The following is a 15,160-nucleotide window of genomic DNA, read 5'->3' on the forward strand; positions in this document are numbered from 1 at the left end:
TCTCTACATTATGCATCTGTGTAAGTTATGTGAACATGCCCTAGGGGGTAAGTCTGTGATTGGCTTATTGTTAGTCGTATTAAGTATACGTGCAAGCATAGACATAGTCGCTGCTACTTGCGAGCGAGAGAGAACGCAAGGAGCACGGAACAGAGTATGTCCTTTTCTACGTGTATCTTTACCCCCACTCCTTAAATAAAGGCAAACGCTCGGTCTAGATATACTATGTCTATGCGTGCAAGGCTGCGTTCGGAAACATCACTCGTGTGCACACGAGTGTCGTTCTATCTTTGTTATGTACCAAAAGTTAAACAAAGATAGAACGTCGCTCGTGTGCACACGGGTAATGTTTCCGAACGCAGCTCTAGTGCGCAATCATCGTACAAAGCATCCCAAGCTTCTACGCGCTAGGCTTTACTTTTCAATATGGCCAAATCTACGAAAACAGTAGTTGTGCGTGTGAAAAAATTGTGTTGAAAGTGTGAACAGTATCGAGATATTGGTAAGTATGAAATAAATATTAACTTAATAATTAATGCCAACAAATGATAATTGTTGTCTTGTGGTAAAAAAGCTATGCTAAAGATTGAATTCCTCTTGTGCAGTGAACAAAAGATACATCGCGTACCACGTGAAAACTGAAAACCACGTGCGCCTAACAAAGGACAAAGGACCTCGTGCCGGCGAAAGATACACCTAGTTTTGCCTCATTATTTTTATATTTTGGCATTTTTATAGTAAGTACGATTTATTTTATGCAACATTATTTTTCCCATGTTTTTTTTACAATATTTGTTGCACGGTCATATAATGAGAAAAACAAGAAATCTCTTATTTGCACTACTTTTTGAATCAGAAGCTTGAATATTTCGAGTGTAAAGTTACATCATTTCTTAATTATAGATTTTTTATTTTTTATTGCATTGCGGCATACTAAATTCCGGTTTATAATTTTTTTATAATGATCGTAATGGTAATTCCAATGATAAATGATATCAATTATGAAATATAGCTTTTATATTGTTGAACAAGATATCTGCATTAGAAAAAACTGTAGATATATTTTTTCGAATACTTCATATATTTTGAAAGTTTATTATTGACTGTTTTCATAATAATTTTTTGCAAATGAAATAGAATCTTATAATTAATAAATATTTTCTATGCATGAGTCTTAATTTTTCAATTTGGTATTTGATCGTGAATTAATTTGATGTAAACTGATTTTTATTCAAGTATAAAATATTTAAACATGATAGCATTAATTATTACAAGTCATTACATAATGAAGTTATAGGTCTTAAAAAATTGTAAATATTATGCGTGCAATATGCTTATATAATTACTTTAATTTATAATTTATAGTTTATAATAACATGCAACGTAACAAAAAAAATTATTCGTGTTTAATTAATTACAACACTAAAATACATTACAAAAATATTTCCGTTAAAAGACATTAAAAAATTATGTAGGTTGTTTCACCATAATTGTGAGAAATCAAATTTTTCATATATAAATGAAATACTATTTAAGAAACATAGATTGCATTTTTTCTGAAATTTTCTATTAGCGTCCTTAAAATATTACATAAATTATATTTTAATTATTGAATTAGTTTGTTTCGATAAAAAACTGCAAATGTCTTAAAACATTTTTTATTTGTCAAAATATTTTTAATTCTCCATATAAGCTTCCTATATATTATTTCAGTGAAAAAGGAAAATATAATATAAACAATAATATCAGGCAAACCCAAACCTATATTCGTATACATAATCGCAATTCATCTATTTCCTATTGCTTTATAAAATTATATTATGTCCAAATCAAAATTAAGACTAGACATTAATTCTTTAACGCCAAGGCAGCGGCGACGTATTTTCTTAAAAAAATTTCGTAATATCTGCCAAATGACTATTAATTCAAATTTGGAAATTCAAAATAATATCGTAAGTTTATCGAATGGGCCAGGTAACATCGAACAATTACCTCAGCAGCAAAATGTACTAAAAGAAATTGATATCGATTATTCCAATGTAATGAACACTCATAAGTGTACAGAAAATAATCATGATTTAGTTTCTGAACATTCGGAAATTAGTATTGATAAAAATAGTCTTCAGTTAAGTATTTCAAGTGATAAATTTTCTAAAACAGAATTTTGTAAAACAGAACTTATTAACGACATCCGATTATGGGCTATTGAAAATCGTGTCAGTCATTCTGCTATTAGTAGTTTACTGAAAATTCTAGTAAAATACGGCCATAATGTTCCGATTGATGCTCGAACTCTATTTCAAACGCCCAAACAAGTAGACATTATTGAAATGACACCAGGAAAATATTATCATGCAGGTTTAGATGATAGTTTGAAAAAATCTATTCGTAAGCATTATTGTCGAAATAATTTACCATCTCAGATAAATATTAATGTGAATATAGATGGTCTTCCTTTAACAAAATCTTCTGGGAGTCAATTTTGACCTATTTTAGGTAGTATAGTTGCAGATATTTACACCGAACCGTTTATAATTGGTGTTTATCATGGTTTTGAAAAGCCAAAATGTTGCAATACTTTTTTGAAATATTTTAAGGATGATTGTTTAGAAATTTTCCGAACTGGCATTGTAGAATACGGCAAAAAAATAACTGTGAAATTGAACGTATTTATCTGCGATGCTCCTGCAAAATCGTTTATCAAGGGAACTAAAGGACATAATGCGTATTTTGGATGCGGTAATTGTATTCAAGAGGGAGATTACATAGAAAATCGAGTAACGTACCCAGAAATTAATGCAATGTTAAGATCAGATGAATCTTTTAAATTAAGAAAACAAGAAGAACACCATAAAATCACTTCAAATCTTGAAGATTTAAACATTGGAATGGTTACTCAATTTCCTTTAGACTACATGCATCTCGTACTATTAGGAGTAATGAAAAAATTGTTGCAGTTTTGGATTAAAGGTAAACATAATGTTCGTATGGTTGCAACTCAGATAACTCTTGCTTCAACTTCTTTATTATCTATGTCATTATTCCTACCTAAGGAATTTGCTAGAAAGCCAAGGAAATTAGATGAGGTTGATCGCTTTAAAGCCACCGAATTAAGACAATTATTATTATATACTGGGCCAATAATCTTTTTTAAAAAATTATCACGTGATAAATATGTTCATTTTTTGAGTCTGAGCATAGCAATTCGAATTTTATGTAGCAAAGAATATTGCGTACAACTGCTTGATTATGCACACAGTTTATTATTGTATTTTGTTGAAAATTATTGCACATTATATGGTCGTCAATATTTATCATATAACGTTCATAATTTAATTCATTTGTGTTATTATGTAAAATTATGGGGAGTGTTAAATAAATTTAGTGCGTTTAAGTTCGAAAATTACATGCAAAAAATTAAATCAAGAATTAGATCTTCGAGTCGGCCATTAGAACAATTAGTCAATCGTTGTAAAGAAGAAGATAATTTTAATATAACAAATGTAGAAAAGAATTATCCAATACCAAAAGTACGTATTATAAATGGCAAAAAGATAATAAAATCAGTTCAATGTAAAGGTTTCTATCTAAGTACAAGAACTGCTGATAATTGTTGTCTTTTGTTAGATGGTACAACGATTTCACTTACGACAATTTATTTTAAAAATAAACAGATTTACATTATTGGCAAAAAGTATTTAAATATTAAATCATTTTTTCGCATTCCATGCAACTCTTTAAATATCGGAATTAAAAAAATTAACGAGTCACAGTATGAGTTAATTACTATTCCATTGTCTGATATTAAATTAAAATGTGTAAAACTGCCTTTATGTGACGAAGAAGCTGTGATCTTGCCTTTACTGCACCAACAAGATATATGTTTATGGCGAGTACTCATATTGATAGAATATATAATTGAAAACAATATTAAATTAATTAACAAGTTTTACTTTTTTACAGATTATTAATAATGGTAAAAAATTTCGCTGTCGTAACTTTTCCAAGCGATGGGAATAATGAAGAAGAGATCGTATCAGAAGTTCCATCTTTATGGCTTTCTTCCAATTTAACAGAATGCTGATGGCCATCGGTAAAAAATATAAACATGTTTATTGTGAAACAAACTCCACCTGTTACTAATAATCCTAAATGGACACTTTATCCTATCAAATTTCATGGATATTATGGTAATTTATATTTTACTTCAGAATTTATGTAATTATTTTTTTAATATTTTAAAAAAATAATGTAATTTGTAAATTACGGTTTTGTCCTAATCAAGATTCATTAGATGAGGCTAGACAAAGAGCAACGAATTATTCTTCAAGCGATGAAAATAATACAAATCAAATAAAGAAGTCATGCACAAAACGGTCACTAAATACAGTTTATGATAATGAATCTGAATCTGATTCTGATGACTCACGTTCAATTATACCAAATCCACCATCAATCCACAATGTCTCACAATCAGCCAAAAATATTCAATCAATCTCAAATATTTTGGATTCAACAATTATTAATAATATTGATATGGAAATTCTTGATGGAACTATAGTACCTCACAAAAGTAATTTTTATTTTAATTCTTTTATTCCATTTTTATTATCTCTATAATAAAACGGTTTTTTTTTAAATTATAGTTATTGTTTATTATGAGTAATCTAATACTTTTTTAATATTTCTAGATATGCAGGATGTATATACGTTAGTGTCAGAAATGTCAGATAAAATGGAAGGTTTTGTATTTACTTTTTATCTTATAATTTTATTAATATCTCTTTATGGCATTGTTTACTCAATATTATTAATTTTTTAGATAATTTTGAAAAAATATGTACAGCTATAACTACAATTTCATTAGACATACAAACTATAGATATTCGTTTAAAAAACATAGAAACACAACATAACCAACATAAGTCTAAAGACTCTGCCAGGGATACATCAAATATACAAAAATCTTTTCCGTTTAAGAGTATAAATGAAATAATAGCTTTTGAAAAGAATTTATCAGAAAATGCAGATGAGTACAACAAATTTGTAAGTTTAATTAAGTTATTTAAATGCAAATTTTATTTAAATAGAATAATGTAAATTATATTATTGGTATGTTTTATTTCTAAAGATGCTGTATATATCTCGCATAGGCGGAGGGTCCGCTAAAAAAAATTTAATTCGTATATATCGAACTTTATTTTCTAATGAAGTTGCCAAGGTATCATCCTGGAAAGGACTACGTAATCATTTTAAAATAAGTAGTTTAAAGTTTATATTGACGGGAATACAAGGTAAAATATATTTTTATATTTATAAATAAATTTATAAAATATGCAATTTAATTTAATGTAAAATTTTTTTAATAATTCAGCAACAATTTTGGCTCAACATCAATTCACAAACAAAGAGTTTGAAGACATCACGAAAGAATGGTTTCGCCAAGGTGGTCAAAGGCTTAGCAGACAACAAAAAGACTCTGAAGAAGCAAATCCGCAAGTTATTTAAATGTCTCAAAAGCTTATTATTTTTTCATTATAATCTTTTTTCTTATTAGTCTATGAGCTTTCGGCTTATGATCTTTTTTTTATTGGCCTAGAGTCTTAATTAACATAAGAAATATTTTTTTTAACTAATGTTTTTTTTATATTGAATGATTTTAACACTAAACCTACCACGACTGGTTAAACAATCGGTCAAAACGTTATCAAAGTTTAAAAATTTCTGCATTTGGTATAAATAAGTTGTCGGTAGATTTAGTGTTAAATACTTAAGTTTTTAAATTTTTATGTTCTAAAATCTAAAATCATAGTCTGCACTCTTTTCATTTTGAGTTCTCAACGTCATTATTTGAGTTAAATACTTCTTTTAGGAGAATTAGTAGAATTAAAGTATGCATTATGTTGATACATTTAATAGTTTATCTAACAATCTTTTTAATTACAAAAAGTATAATTGCTTTATTGTTTTTCTTTCAAATGAAAATCGAATTGCGTTTCCATTTTTGTTTAAATTAGATTTATTCTAACGGTACACACTTATATTATTAACAAATGTGTTATAATTAACGAATCATACATGAATCTCAAAGATTTTGACAAGTGTGTTTATGAAAAGTTTATGGATGTAAAAATTATAGTTTTCATGTGGGGAGAAGCCTAAAAAACTCATTTCTTATTGATGTATAGCGTTAAAACAAAAAATAATATCGCGAATACTCGAGTGTACCGTGAAGTTTAAATTTATCATATTAATTACTATTATAATAAATTTATAATTTATAATATTTCTAAATTTAATTAATTTATAATATTATTAATTGTTATTAGTGTACTATATTTTGCAACAAAATTAGGAAATTATTGTACTTCGGCGTAAAAAGGCGTAGAAAGGATGAAATTCAAATTGATATACTTTTCGAAAAAATTATCACAGAATGATATTTAAAACAGATTTTAAAGCTAGAAAACATAACTTTCCAATGCTCTAACGGAGATTTTTCTAACGATTTTTCTTATACAGATTTTATTACAAGTGGTGCTACTTTAAAATGAGCTTTGTAATTGTAGAAAAAAACTTCAACTTTAATAGGCGAGTACGTAGAGAACAATTTTTTCATCAATTCTATTAATTGTAATAAAACTTAACATTTTCTCTTTAAAATGCTTTTTTTAAACAGTTCTACGACCATATGACATTTTTTTTGCAAAAATACGTGAATTTGATTCTTTTTAATTTTGTGATTCTAATTGTTTGTAAAGTATATTAATTAATACAATATAAGTGCAATTTGTTATTTAAGGTTGAAATTATTATTAGCTATTAGTATATTTAAAGTTTTCTCTTAAAAAAAATATCTAAAATTATGTAATATAATTTAAATTATCATTATAATTGTAATTTGAAACAAAAATTAATTTTATAAATATTAATAATATTTGTTAAAAGATTTATTCATAAATTTGTTACAAGATTCATTTATTTAACAATTTAGCATATGTGGAAATAAAGAGTTGTTCAAGAAATCAAGTTTTTATTGTTATATATATCCATATCTTTATATATACACGATTTTCTAAACATAAATAATATAAGTTAATTCTCTTAATTTTAATAAAAAAACAACCATTAGTAATTTTATCCAATCAATAATTTTGCGCTGTATATTCAACTATAGCAGAATAGTTTCTTCATTTTAATCATTGATAAATATATATGTATTATTAATATATATATTTATCAATGATTAGACTGAAAAAAGACTATTCTATTATAGTTACTTAATTTCATGTCTAAATTTTAGATATTTGTTATTTGTTATTATCATTTTGTTACATATTATATACAGCATAGTGTTGCTGTATATAATACGTGACATTTTGATCTAAATGTTACCTGTAAATTACATAATGGTTACTAGAACAGATAATATGTGTTCTGTAAATAATATATAAATATTACAGAACAGTGTGTACTAAATTCTATTATAATGACGTAATTTTATATCTAAATTTTATGTATCTATTACGTATTATATACAGGCATAATGTTGCTGATATTTTCATCTAAACATCATTTAAAAGTTGACATAATCGTTACCATATCTGTTCTCTCAATGTTACAGAACAGTGTTTACTATGTTCTGTTACAGTTACGTAATTTATATATATAAATTTTATGTATCTATTACGTTTTAAAAGTTGACATAATGGTTACCATATCTGTTCTGTCAATGTTATGTAAATGTTACAGAACAGTGTTTACTATGTTCTGTTATAGTTATGTAATTTCATATATAAATTTTATGTATCTATTACATTTTAATTTCATGTATCTATTATGTTTGATATACAAGAATAATGTTGCTGACATTTCCATCTAAACGTTACTTAATCGTGGACATAACGGTTACCACAACAGCGAACAGCTGTTTTGTAAATGTTCTGTAAAAGTTACAAAACAGTGTTTATTGGGTTGGATATGAGCAAAGAAATCATGCAGATTCCGATTTAGTTAATTGTTTAAAGAAAATATCTAAAACAGATTTAAATTTTGATAATATTAGACAGACGAGTCGTTCAATTGCATTGGAAGCTGTGGATAAAATTAAGAATTATAATAAAATATATTATGATAAACATCATTTAAAACCAACTTGTCACAAAATAGGTGATTATGTTCTTATTAGAGATACACTATGGAAATCTGGAGAAAACAGAAAATTTAAACCAAAATACAAAGGTCCATATTTCATAGCAAAGGTCTTAAATAAAAATAGATATGTTGTAACTGACATACCTGGATTCAACCTTTCATCCAGACCTTACAACTCAATTCTATCTTCGGATAGAATTAAACCCTATATTAAACCTGTTGTAAAAACTTGAATTTGTATATTTATATGTGTGTTAATTCCGAACTACTTTTATTGTAATGAATCAAATCATTCGAGACGAATGTTGTTTCAGGCTGGCCGAGCTGTAAGATATTGGCATAGTCAGAGAAATTACTAGTGGCGCTCGCGCATGCGCTTTATCGATAAATACAAGCGCTATATTCAAATGATGATAGCAACGTGTTTCCTTAGATACATAAACTATTTATTTAACAAAAGAGAATTGTCATAGCAACAGGTGTGTTTGTGAGATCGTCGGGATGCCTGAGCGTCTTTTACTGTAAACCGTGAATCAGATCGGACGTGTCTCGTTGTTCTTGTGTGATATGCTTAATTGATTAATCACATTTATATTCTGAGTTCGTTATTAGTTCTGTGTTCGAGTTTATGAGTTGACCAATAAATACGTGTTTCGATAAGTGCTTAAATTATTGCTTTATTCGATTTATCACGTTCACTATAATATTTATATATACAGTTCAATAATTCATGGTTCAACTGTTAAACTATTATCCTTTTGAAAAAGCCATTCTCCTGACAAACTACAAATTAACTCGCTGTCTTACAGCAAATTTTTCAGAAGCGGGATCGTGCGCGCTTTCCCTTGATCTTTTGATCGATTATTAAGTCGTACTAAAACAGTGAGAATCGATACATGAATAATATTAGTGAACTGTACAAGTATGCATTATCTTCAGTGAATGTGCTCAGTGATTCACAATAAAGAACAGCAGAGTTATTAAACTCTATCGTAGCGCTTGTGATTTCATTCAATAAATTACGTGTTGAATTCACATTCAATTGTCTTCAAGTCTTCTTGGATCTTGCATGAAAAACATGTTGTTTATTCCGTTGCCATGGATCGTCTTTCGTTGGAGAAGTTATCTTTTAAGGAAGTCCAGGGAATAGCAAGGAAATATGGTCTCAAGCCATCTTCTTCACGTGATAGATGCATTGATCTACTAATGTCTTATTTTGAGAAGAACAATTATGTGGATGAAACATCAAATCCTCCCATAGCATCGGACCGACGGAAGACTGTCTATTTTGAATCAATTGATGATCCTTCTCATCCTGCTTCACTCGTCAGGGAAGAAGAAGCTTCTTCAGCTTTACCAGCTTTTCAAAATCCTGAAGAAGCTCTAACAGCACATACAGTTTCCCATTCTCCTTCAATGAGTAATACTACATGAGCGATGTCGGAAGAATTTCTTCCAAAGATTGGTGCTCTTCTTGCGAAACATCAACAACAAATGATGCAACAAATGATGGAATTTTTATCATCCTATGCCTCGTTTTCGGGTAATGCCGGATCACAAGGTCAGTCTGTTCCTAATTTTATACCTCAATCTGAAACACGATATCAAAATGCAGGTATTTCAAACCATTTTAATGGTTCGTCGACATCAAATAATGCGAGTGCATCAAACCATTTTACTGGTTCATCGACTTCAACTAAGATTTCTGTAAATACTGTCAATCTTTTAGCTTCTCAATTACCTGAATTTAGTGGTAAAGATGATGATGCTGTATAAATTTGGATTCAAAAGGTTGAACGAGTGTCTCGCATTCATAGTGCATCTCACGATATTATGTTGTTACCTGGTTCTAGTAAATTAGTAAAATCAGCTCGAAAATGGTTTGAGCTTGGCACAGGAACGATTAATGACACTTGGTCAAGTTTCAAGGAAGCTCAGGATATACCTGACGCGCTAGATGACGTATTTAAGCGCGATCGCGTGGATTTTTGAAAACTACTATGTAATTCGCATTGAGAGATATGTCACGCTGTCCGCGACCTTGATGAAAGAGATTTTGCGAGATGAGTATAACACTGAGATTTTTATGATGACTTCCTTTAGTAAACAGATCTACGATAGCGTCGCACGACGAAGATTCCCTCATAAGATCGTCAATTATTATTAATTTTGGCGAAAGCGCATCGTTGGAATAATCTTCCGGACGCGGTAACCCCTCGCAAAATTCGATGATATTTTTCTTCGATTTTATCAAAGCATTATTATCGTAACCGGTTTTTTGTGTTCTTTTCTCTTCTTCTTTTTCACTCGCGTCGCATTGTAAACGTTGATACGCATCTTGCCACTCGGCGTAATAAAATAAAATTCTCTCGAATCGAACATGTGACATGACGGATAAATGACGAAGAAACGTTTTCACGAAAATTGTTTTTCCACATCCCGTAGGCCCGCAGACGATCGACGTCCAAGGATGTTTCCACCGTACATCCATTTTGCGAAATGAACGATTTGGCGTTTACGCACGCTCTCATAAATAAAAAAGTAATCAAAAATATTTAATACCAATAACAAAAATACGTGCATCAAATATGTTTAACATGTAGATATATGTTGAGAGTAATAAGTTTATCCGCGCTCCGGAAGGCCCACCGCGGCGGCCGCATACTCGCGCTAGCGTTTTCCCGAGCGCGTACAAGCGAAAAGCACCGCGGGCGATTAGCTGATAAGTAGTCGCGGGAACGATGCTAATAAGCGTATTCGCGGGGATGCGCTCGCGTCAGCGTTTTTTGAGCATCGTTGCTTACGAGCTTATAAGCGGTGCTCTGTGGGCACTTATGTTAGAAATAAGTTGCTCGTTTAGCGTTCAACTAACATTTGATATTATTTTTGATAGAATGTTCTATGCGCAAAGTAAAGAAGTAAAGGAAATATTAGAGAGGGGTAAAGGAAAAATATACTCTGTGATTTTTAAGGTGGAAAAATTTCATATTTATTGATAATAATTTTTTATTTTTTATTTTTTATTTTTATAAAATTAACAATTACGATTTAAAATTATACGTATAATTTCATTAAAGCCAAGCGAAAGTAATTCTTCAAATACAATATTGAAATATACATCTAAAAGGGTTAAATCTCTTATTTGCGTTTGTACATTGCGTTCAATTTCTTGAAAATTATCACTAACTATGAGTTTTATAATTTCACGATCTATGTAAGACGATGGGAGTTTTAATTCTATCTCGTTCATTAAGTAATTGCCACAGGTGTTGATGGTGTCGGTGATGGAAACTAGCTGCGACAATCGAGCATCCACACATCTTGTAATATTTTCCATGCCGAGAAAAGTTGCTTTTTGCATCACAATAACGACACTGTGTGTTTTTCGTTTCTTCAAGGGCGGCTGCGCTTGCTCCTCCATCTCTCCATTACTCGCGGATTGTTCCACATTTTCCTTGTAAGTCACTATCACAGCCCTCGTCCCGTAAGCGGTGGTGAAGTCGATGGAAATATTGTTGATGATAATCGGACTTGGTTTGGTTTTTTGATTCTCACTCAAGTACAGTCCTATCTGTTCCATGTTGAGTTGAAATTGTTGCCAGGTGACGGTATCGAGACAAATTCCGTCCGCATAATTACACGTTAATTTAACAATTGGTGCGAAATAAGCTTCGTTTGTTGCTTGCAATCCCGCATGTAGCTTCTTAGTACACGATGAATTAAGGGCATACGTTGTCGATAGTAATAAGTATCGCTGTTCGTTTCTTCTATCGTTGTCGATCTTGTTGTCCGATTTGCTAATATCACAAACGTGTGTAGATTTAACAAAATCGGTTAAATTTTTTTGATCACTGGAAACTTCTTTCGTGGCAGTCATTATCACTTTTTGAATAAAACTGAGAGAACACCAGGCACAACAATGTCGAATTCTTGTATCGCAGCCGAAATGAAGACTTCGTACGGGCAAACTCGAATGAAGAATTTACATTTTCTCGCGCTGCTTATATATCGAAATATAAAGAAAAGTGGGGGGAAAAGTTTGTATAGACAACTAAATAACAGGAAAAATCGTGATTTTTCATGTTCAATCTTGTTCAACTGGCTAAAAATTACGCAAAAAAAACATCTGGAATCATCTAGAAATTAGATTCGTTACAAGAGAAAAATTTTTCTCTAAACTTTTTCTCTAAATACATTTACAATATGTTATAAGGCGTAAATAAATGTTTATCACCTGTGTAATAAATTTTTATACATTGTATTGTAAGAGATTATATTGTAAAAAATTTTATAAAGGAGTAATTTTCTAATTGACATAATCCCGTCTCTTCTACGAAAATTTTTAAAAATGTTTTTCGCAACAAAGCTTTTACTTTAGGATCGCAATAACAAAAGTAATAAAACTAAGTAAATAATGTAGTAACGTGATAAAAAATAAAATATTTTTTTGTCTACTTTATCGTCTTTTTGGAAAACAGGGATTCTTTTTGTCGACGTTCTTTTGCCGGCGTTCTTTTGTTTTTTTGAACTAATCTAATCTAACTACCTAGAAAGGAAAAATTTTAAATCTTTCAAAGGCGTTCCTTTTTTGGAAAAAAGTGGGGATATGCGTTTAATAAATTCTCCGCGACGAAGTAAAAAAGGTAATTTCGAGTTCGACATCATCCGAAGTAACGCGGGTCGTTCCGCGGAAAATAGCGATATCGTATATTTCGTGAGTAAGTGACAAAAATGGCTGGACTTAAAGAGGTATTAGGCAAGTGCATAATTATAGACTCGAATTTATCGCCTACGTTAAATAGTGAACGCTATTTATCAGTGTTATCGGACGAATCGTCGGAAATAAATTACTCGGTTTTTCGGGCATTTGCGTGTGCTAGTTCGAATATTATACTTGCTGTGCTATATAGACTAGGTTATTTCGGCAATTATGCCGAATTGTTACATATCGCGGGTGAGATAATAGAAATGCGAGAGGCATTTGACCACGAGGAGGAGGATGCAGACGGCCTTATAGCCTTCCTGCTATCAAACCATCGAGAAAACCGCTTAAACGGTAAGCAAAAGTTTTTATTTATATTGTACAATTGTAATGTAATCGAATACGATAGACAGTGATTAATCAAAATTTTCAAAATCATAATTTGTAGATCGAAACACGTCTGCGACTGATGAGCGAGAGACTCCCTCTCAGCTTCGAAAACGTCCGGCTGAAGAAGAGCTCAAAACAGGATCTTCGAGTAAGTTTCGCATAAAAATAAAATAAAAATATTAATCTTTATATACAGATTCTATATTCAATATTGATAAAATATTAAATTTTAGGAAGAGCACGTTCCATCGAAAACGACAGCGAAGCTGTTATCACGGCATCACCAGGTGAGATACAAAATTTTGAAAAGAATAAAAATAACGTAGATGTAATTTTTATTTTATTTATAATTAAATTTTTTTTTGTTTCGACAGTGCAGAGAGGCGGTGGTGGACAAAATGAAGAAGCGACTCCTGAAGAACGAGCAACGCAACTCTGTAATAACAAGGATGTAACTGACGAGGATGAGAATGAAGAGGAAGTCGTCGGTGAAGAACGCTGTAATCCCTCGTCGGAGACAGAAGATGGTGAAGAGGAGCCGGAGGTGGAAGAGGAGCAACAACGTCATGAGATCGGCGATATTAATTTTAATTGCGTAGATTTATTGACGGAAAATATGCGACAATTTAGGAGGTTCTGCATAATCGGAAGAGAAGCGAGTTTCGCAATTCGACTGTTGCTTGAAGGCGGAGATATTTATCATTTGTTAGAAAACACGTTCCGTGAAATTCACGCGTATGCGATAAATTCATGCGAATCTGGTGATTATGTGGGGTTATCTTTTCATTTTGCGGATTTATCTCATGGCCCTGCCGGATTATCTTTTCGTCCTGCGCGTGACTTGATGTATGAAGATATTTGGGGAATTGTGAGTTCGGTAGCGCAGAGCGCGGAAGATCTCGATATTGCGGAACGTTTCGATATTCGAGTTTTTAACGTTACGGTTCCTTCAGGGCGGGAACGTGTGAAATTAACACGCGAAGATATTGCGAAGCGTTCGATACTAACAATAAAAAATTCCGATAATTTATGTTTTCCCCGGGCTCTTGTTGTAGCGAAAATTTATTGCGAACGCGGTAATTTACGTACGGGAGAATTGCATGAAAAATGGAATGCTGTAAGATGCACGCGATCTCCGCTTCAACGGGAACTCGCGTTACAATCAGCACGGGATGTCGGGTGTTACGATACCTGAAGAGGGTTGCGGAATTCGGGAAATCGGACGCTTCCAGCGTTATTTCGCCGCTGACAATATCGCGATAGTTGTATATAATTTTAGTACTTTCGGTCGCGGAGAAAAACCTATGTACGACGGAACCGTAATACTCGCTTCTCTCGGACGTGAATCGTCGCATCGATTAAATATAATGTATTACGAGAGCTCGCGACATTACAATCCTATTTTAAATTTAAAAGCAGCCGCTGGTTCTCGTAATTATTGTACGTCGTGTAATGTAAGTTTTCGGGACGAGATAGGTCATCGGTGCTTGAATAAATGTCCGTGCTGTTTCGCAGAGTTGGCATGCGTCGATTCCGTTGCGCCTGTGAAATGCGATTCATGTATTCGAACATTTTACGGTGCAAAATGTTTCGATCATCATCGTAGTAAAAAATCGTATAACAGTAGATCGCTCGCGAGTGTTTGTAATGTCGTGAGATTTTGCAATGAATACGGATGCGCGGTTAAATCGAATGCGAAACACGAATGCGGCATTTCTTACTGCAGGCTATGTCGGACGCCGCAATCTCGAAATCATTTATGTCATATGCAACCTCTTCGCAAAACGGTTAGTTCCTCTACCGAACCGTCCTCGTCAACGACGATGACTACGTTGATATCGGATACGCGAGGAACAACAAAGAGTAAAGAAGCTGCTGGCGAAGAGGTAAACGAGCGCAAAAAGGACCTCGTGG

At 31.7% G+C, this 15,160-nt stretch overlaps 1 protein-coding gene across 2 annotated transcripts; it reads left to right on the forward strand.

Annotated features, from left to right (window-relative positions):
• The first annotated feature begins 415 nt into the window (after window positions 1-415).
• LOC138942257 (uncharacterized) lies at window positions 416-6,712 on the forward strand. 2 transcript variants are annotated; one of them, XM_070312359.1, is made up of 8 exons: window positions 416-502; window positions 606-737; window positions 3,964-4,190; window positions 4,286-4,573; window positions 4,692-4,742; window positions 4,823-5,046; window positions 5,132-5,294; window positions 5,375-6,712. In XM_070312359.1, the coding sequence occupies exons 3-8, from the start codon at window positions 4,109-4,111 to the stop codon at window positions 5,506-5,508; spliced, it is 942 nt and encodes a 313-aa protein (XP_070168460.1). In that variant the 5' UTR covers window positions 416-502; window positions 606-737; window positions 3,964-4,108; the 3' UTR covers window positions 5,509-6,712. The 2 variants fall into 2 exon arrangements, with proteins under 2 accessions (XP_070168460.1, XP_070168461.1); XM_070312360.1 differs by having other exon boundaries at window positions 3,964-4,093; window positions 4,295-4,573.
• Window positions 6,713-15,160: the final 8,448 nt, after the last annotated feature.

The sequence above is a fragment of the Polyergus mexicanus genome, unplaced genomic scaffold, assembly GCF_030449975.1.
Source record: "Polyergus mexicanus isolate NDT 795.1 unplaced genomic scaffold, iyPolMexi1.0 SCAF_22, whole genome shotgun sequence".
NCBI classification, from domain to species: Eukaryota; Metazoa; Arthropoda; class Insecta; order Hymenoptera; family Formicidae; genus Polyergus; species Polyergus mexicanus.

Excerpts from the sequence above, each read along its gene's own strand:
- LOC138942257 (XM_070312359.1), top strand. The coding sequence starts at position 4,109 with ATGTTTATTGTGAAACAAACTCCACCTGTTACTAATAATCCTAAATGG. Across the intron at positions 4,191-4,285 it reads CAAATTTCATGGATATTATG|ATTCATTAGATGAGGCTAGA; the intron begins GTAATTTATATT and ends GTCCTAATCAAG. Across the intron at positions 5,047-5,131 it reads CAGATGAGTACAACAAATTT|ATGCTGTATATATCTCGCAT; the intron begins GTAAGTTTAATT and ends TTATTTCTAAAG.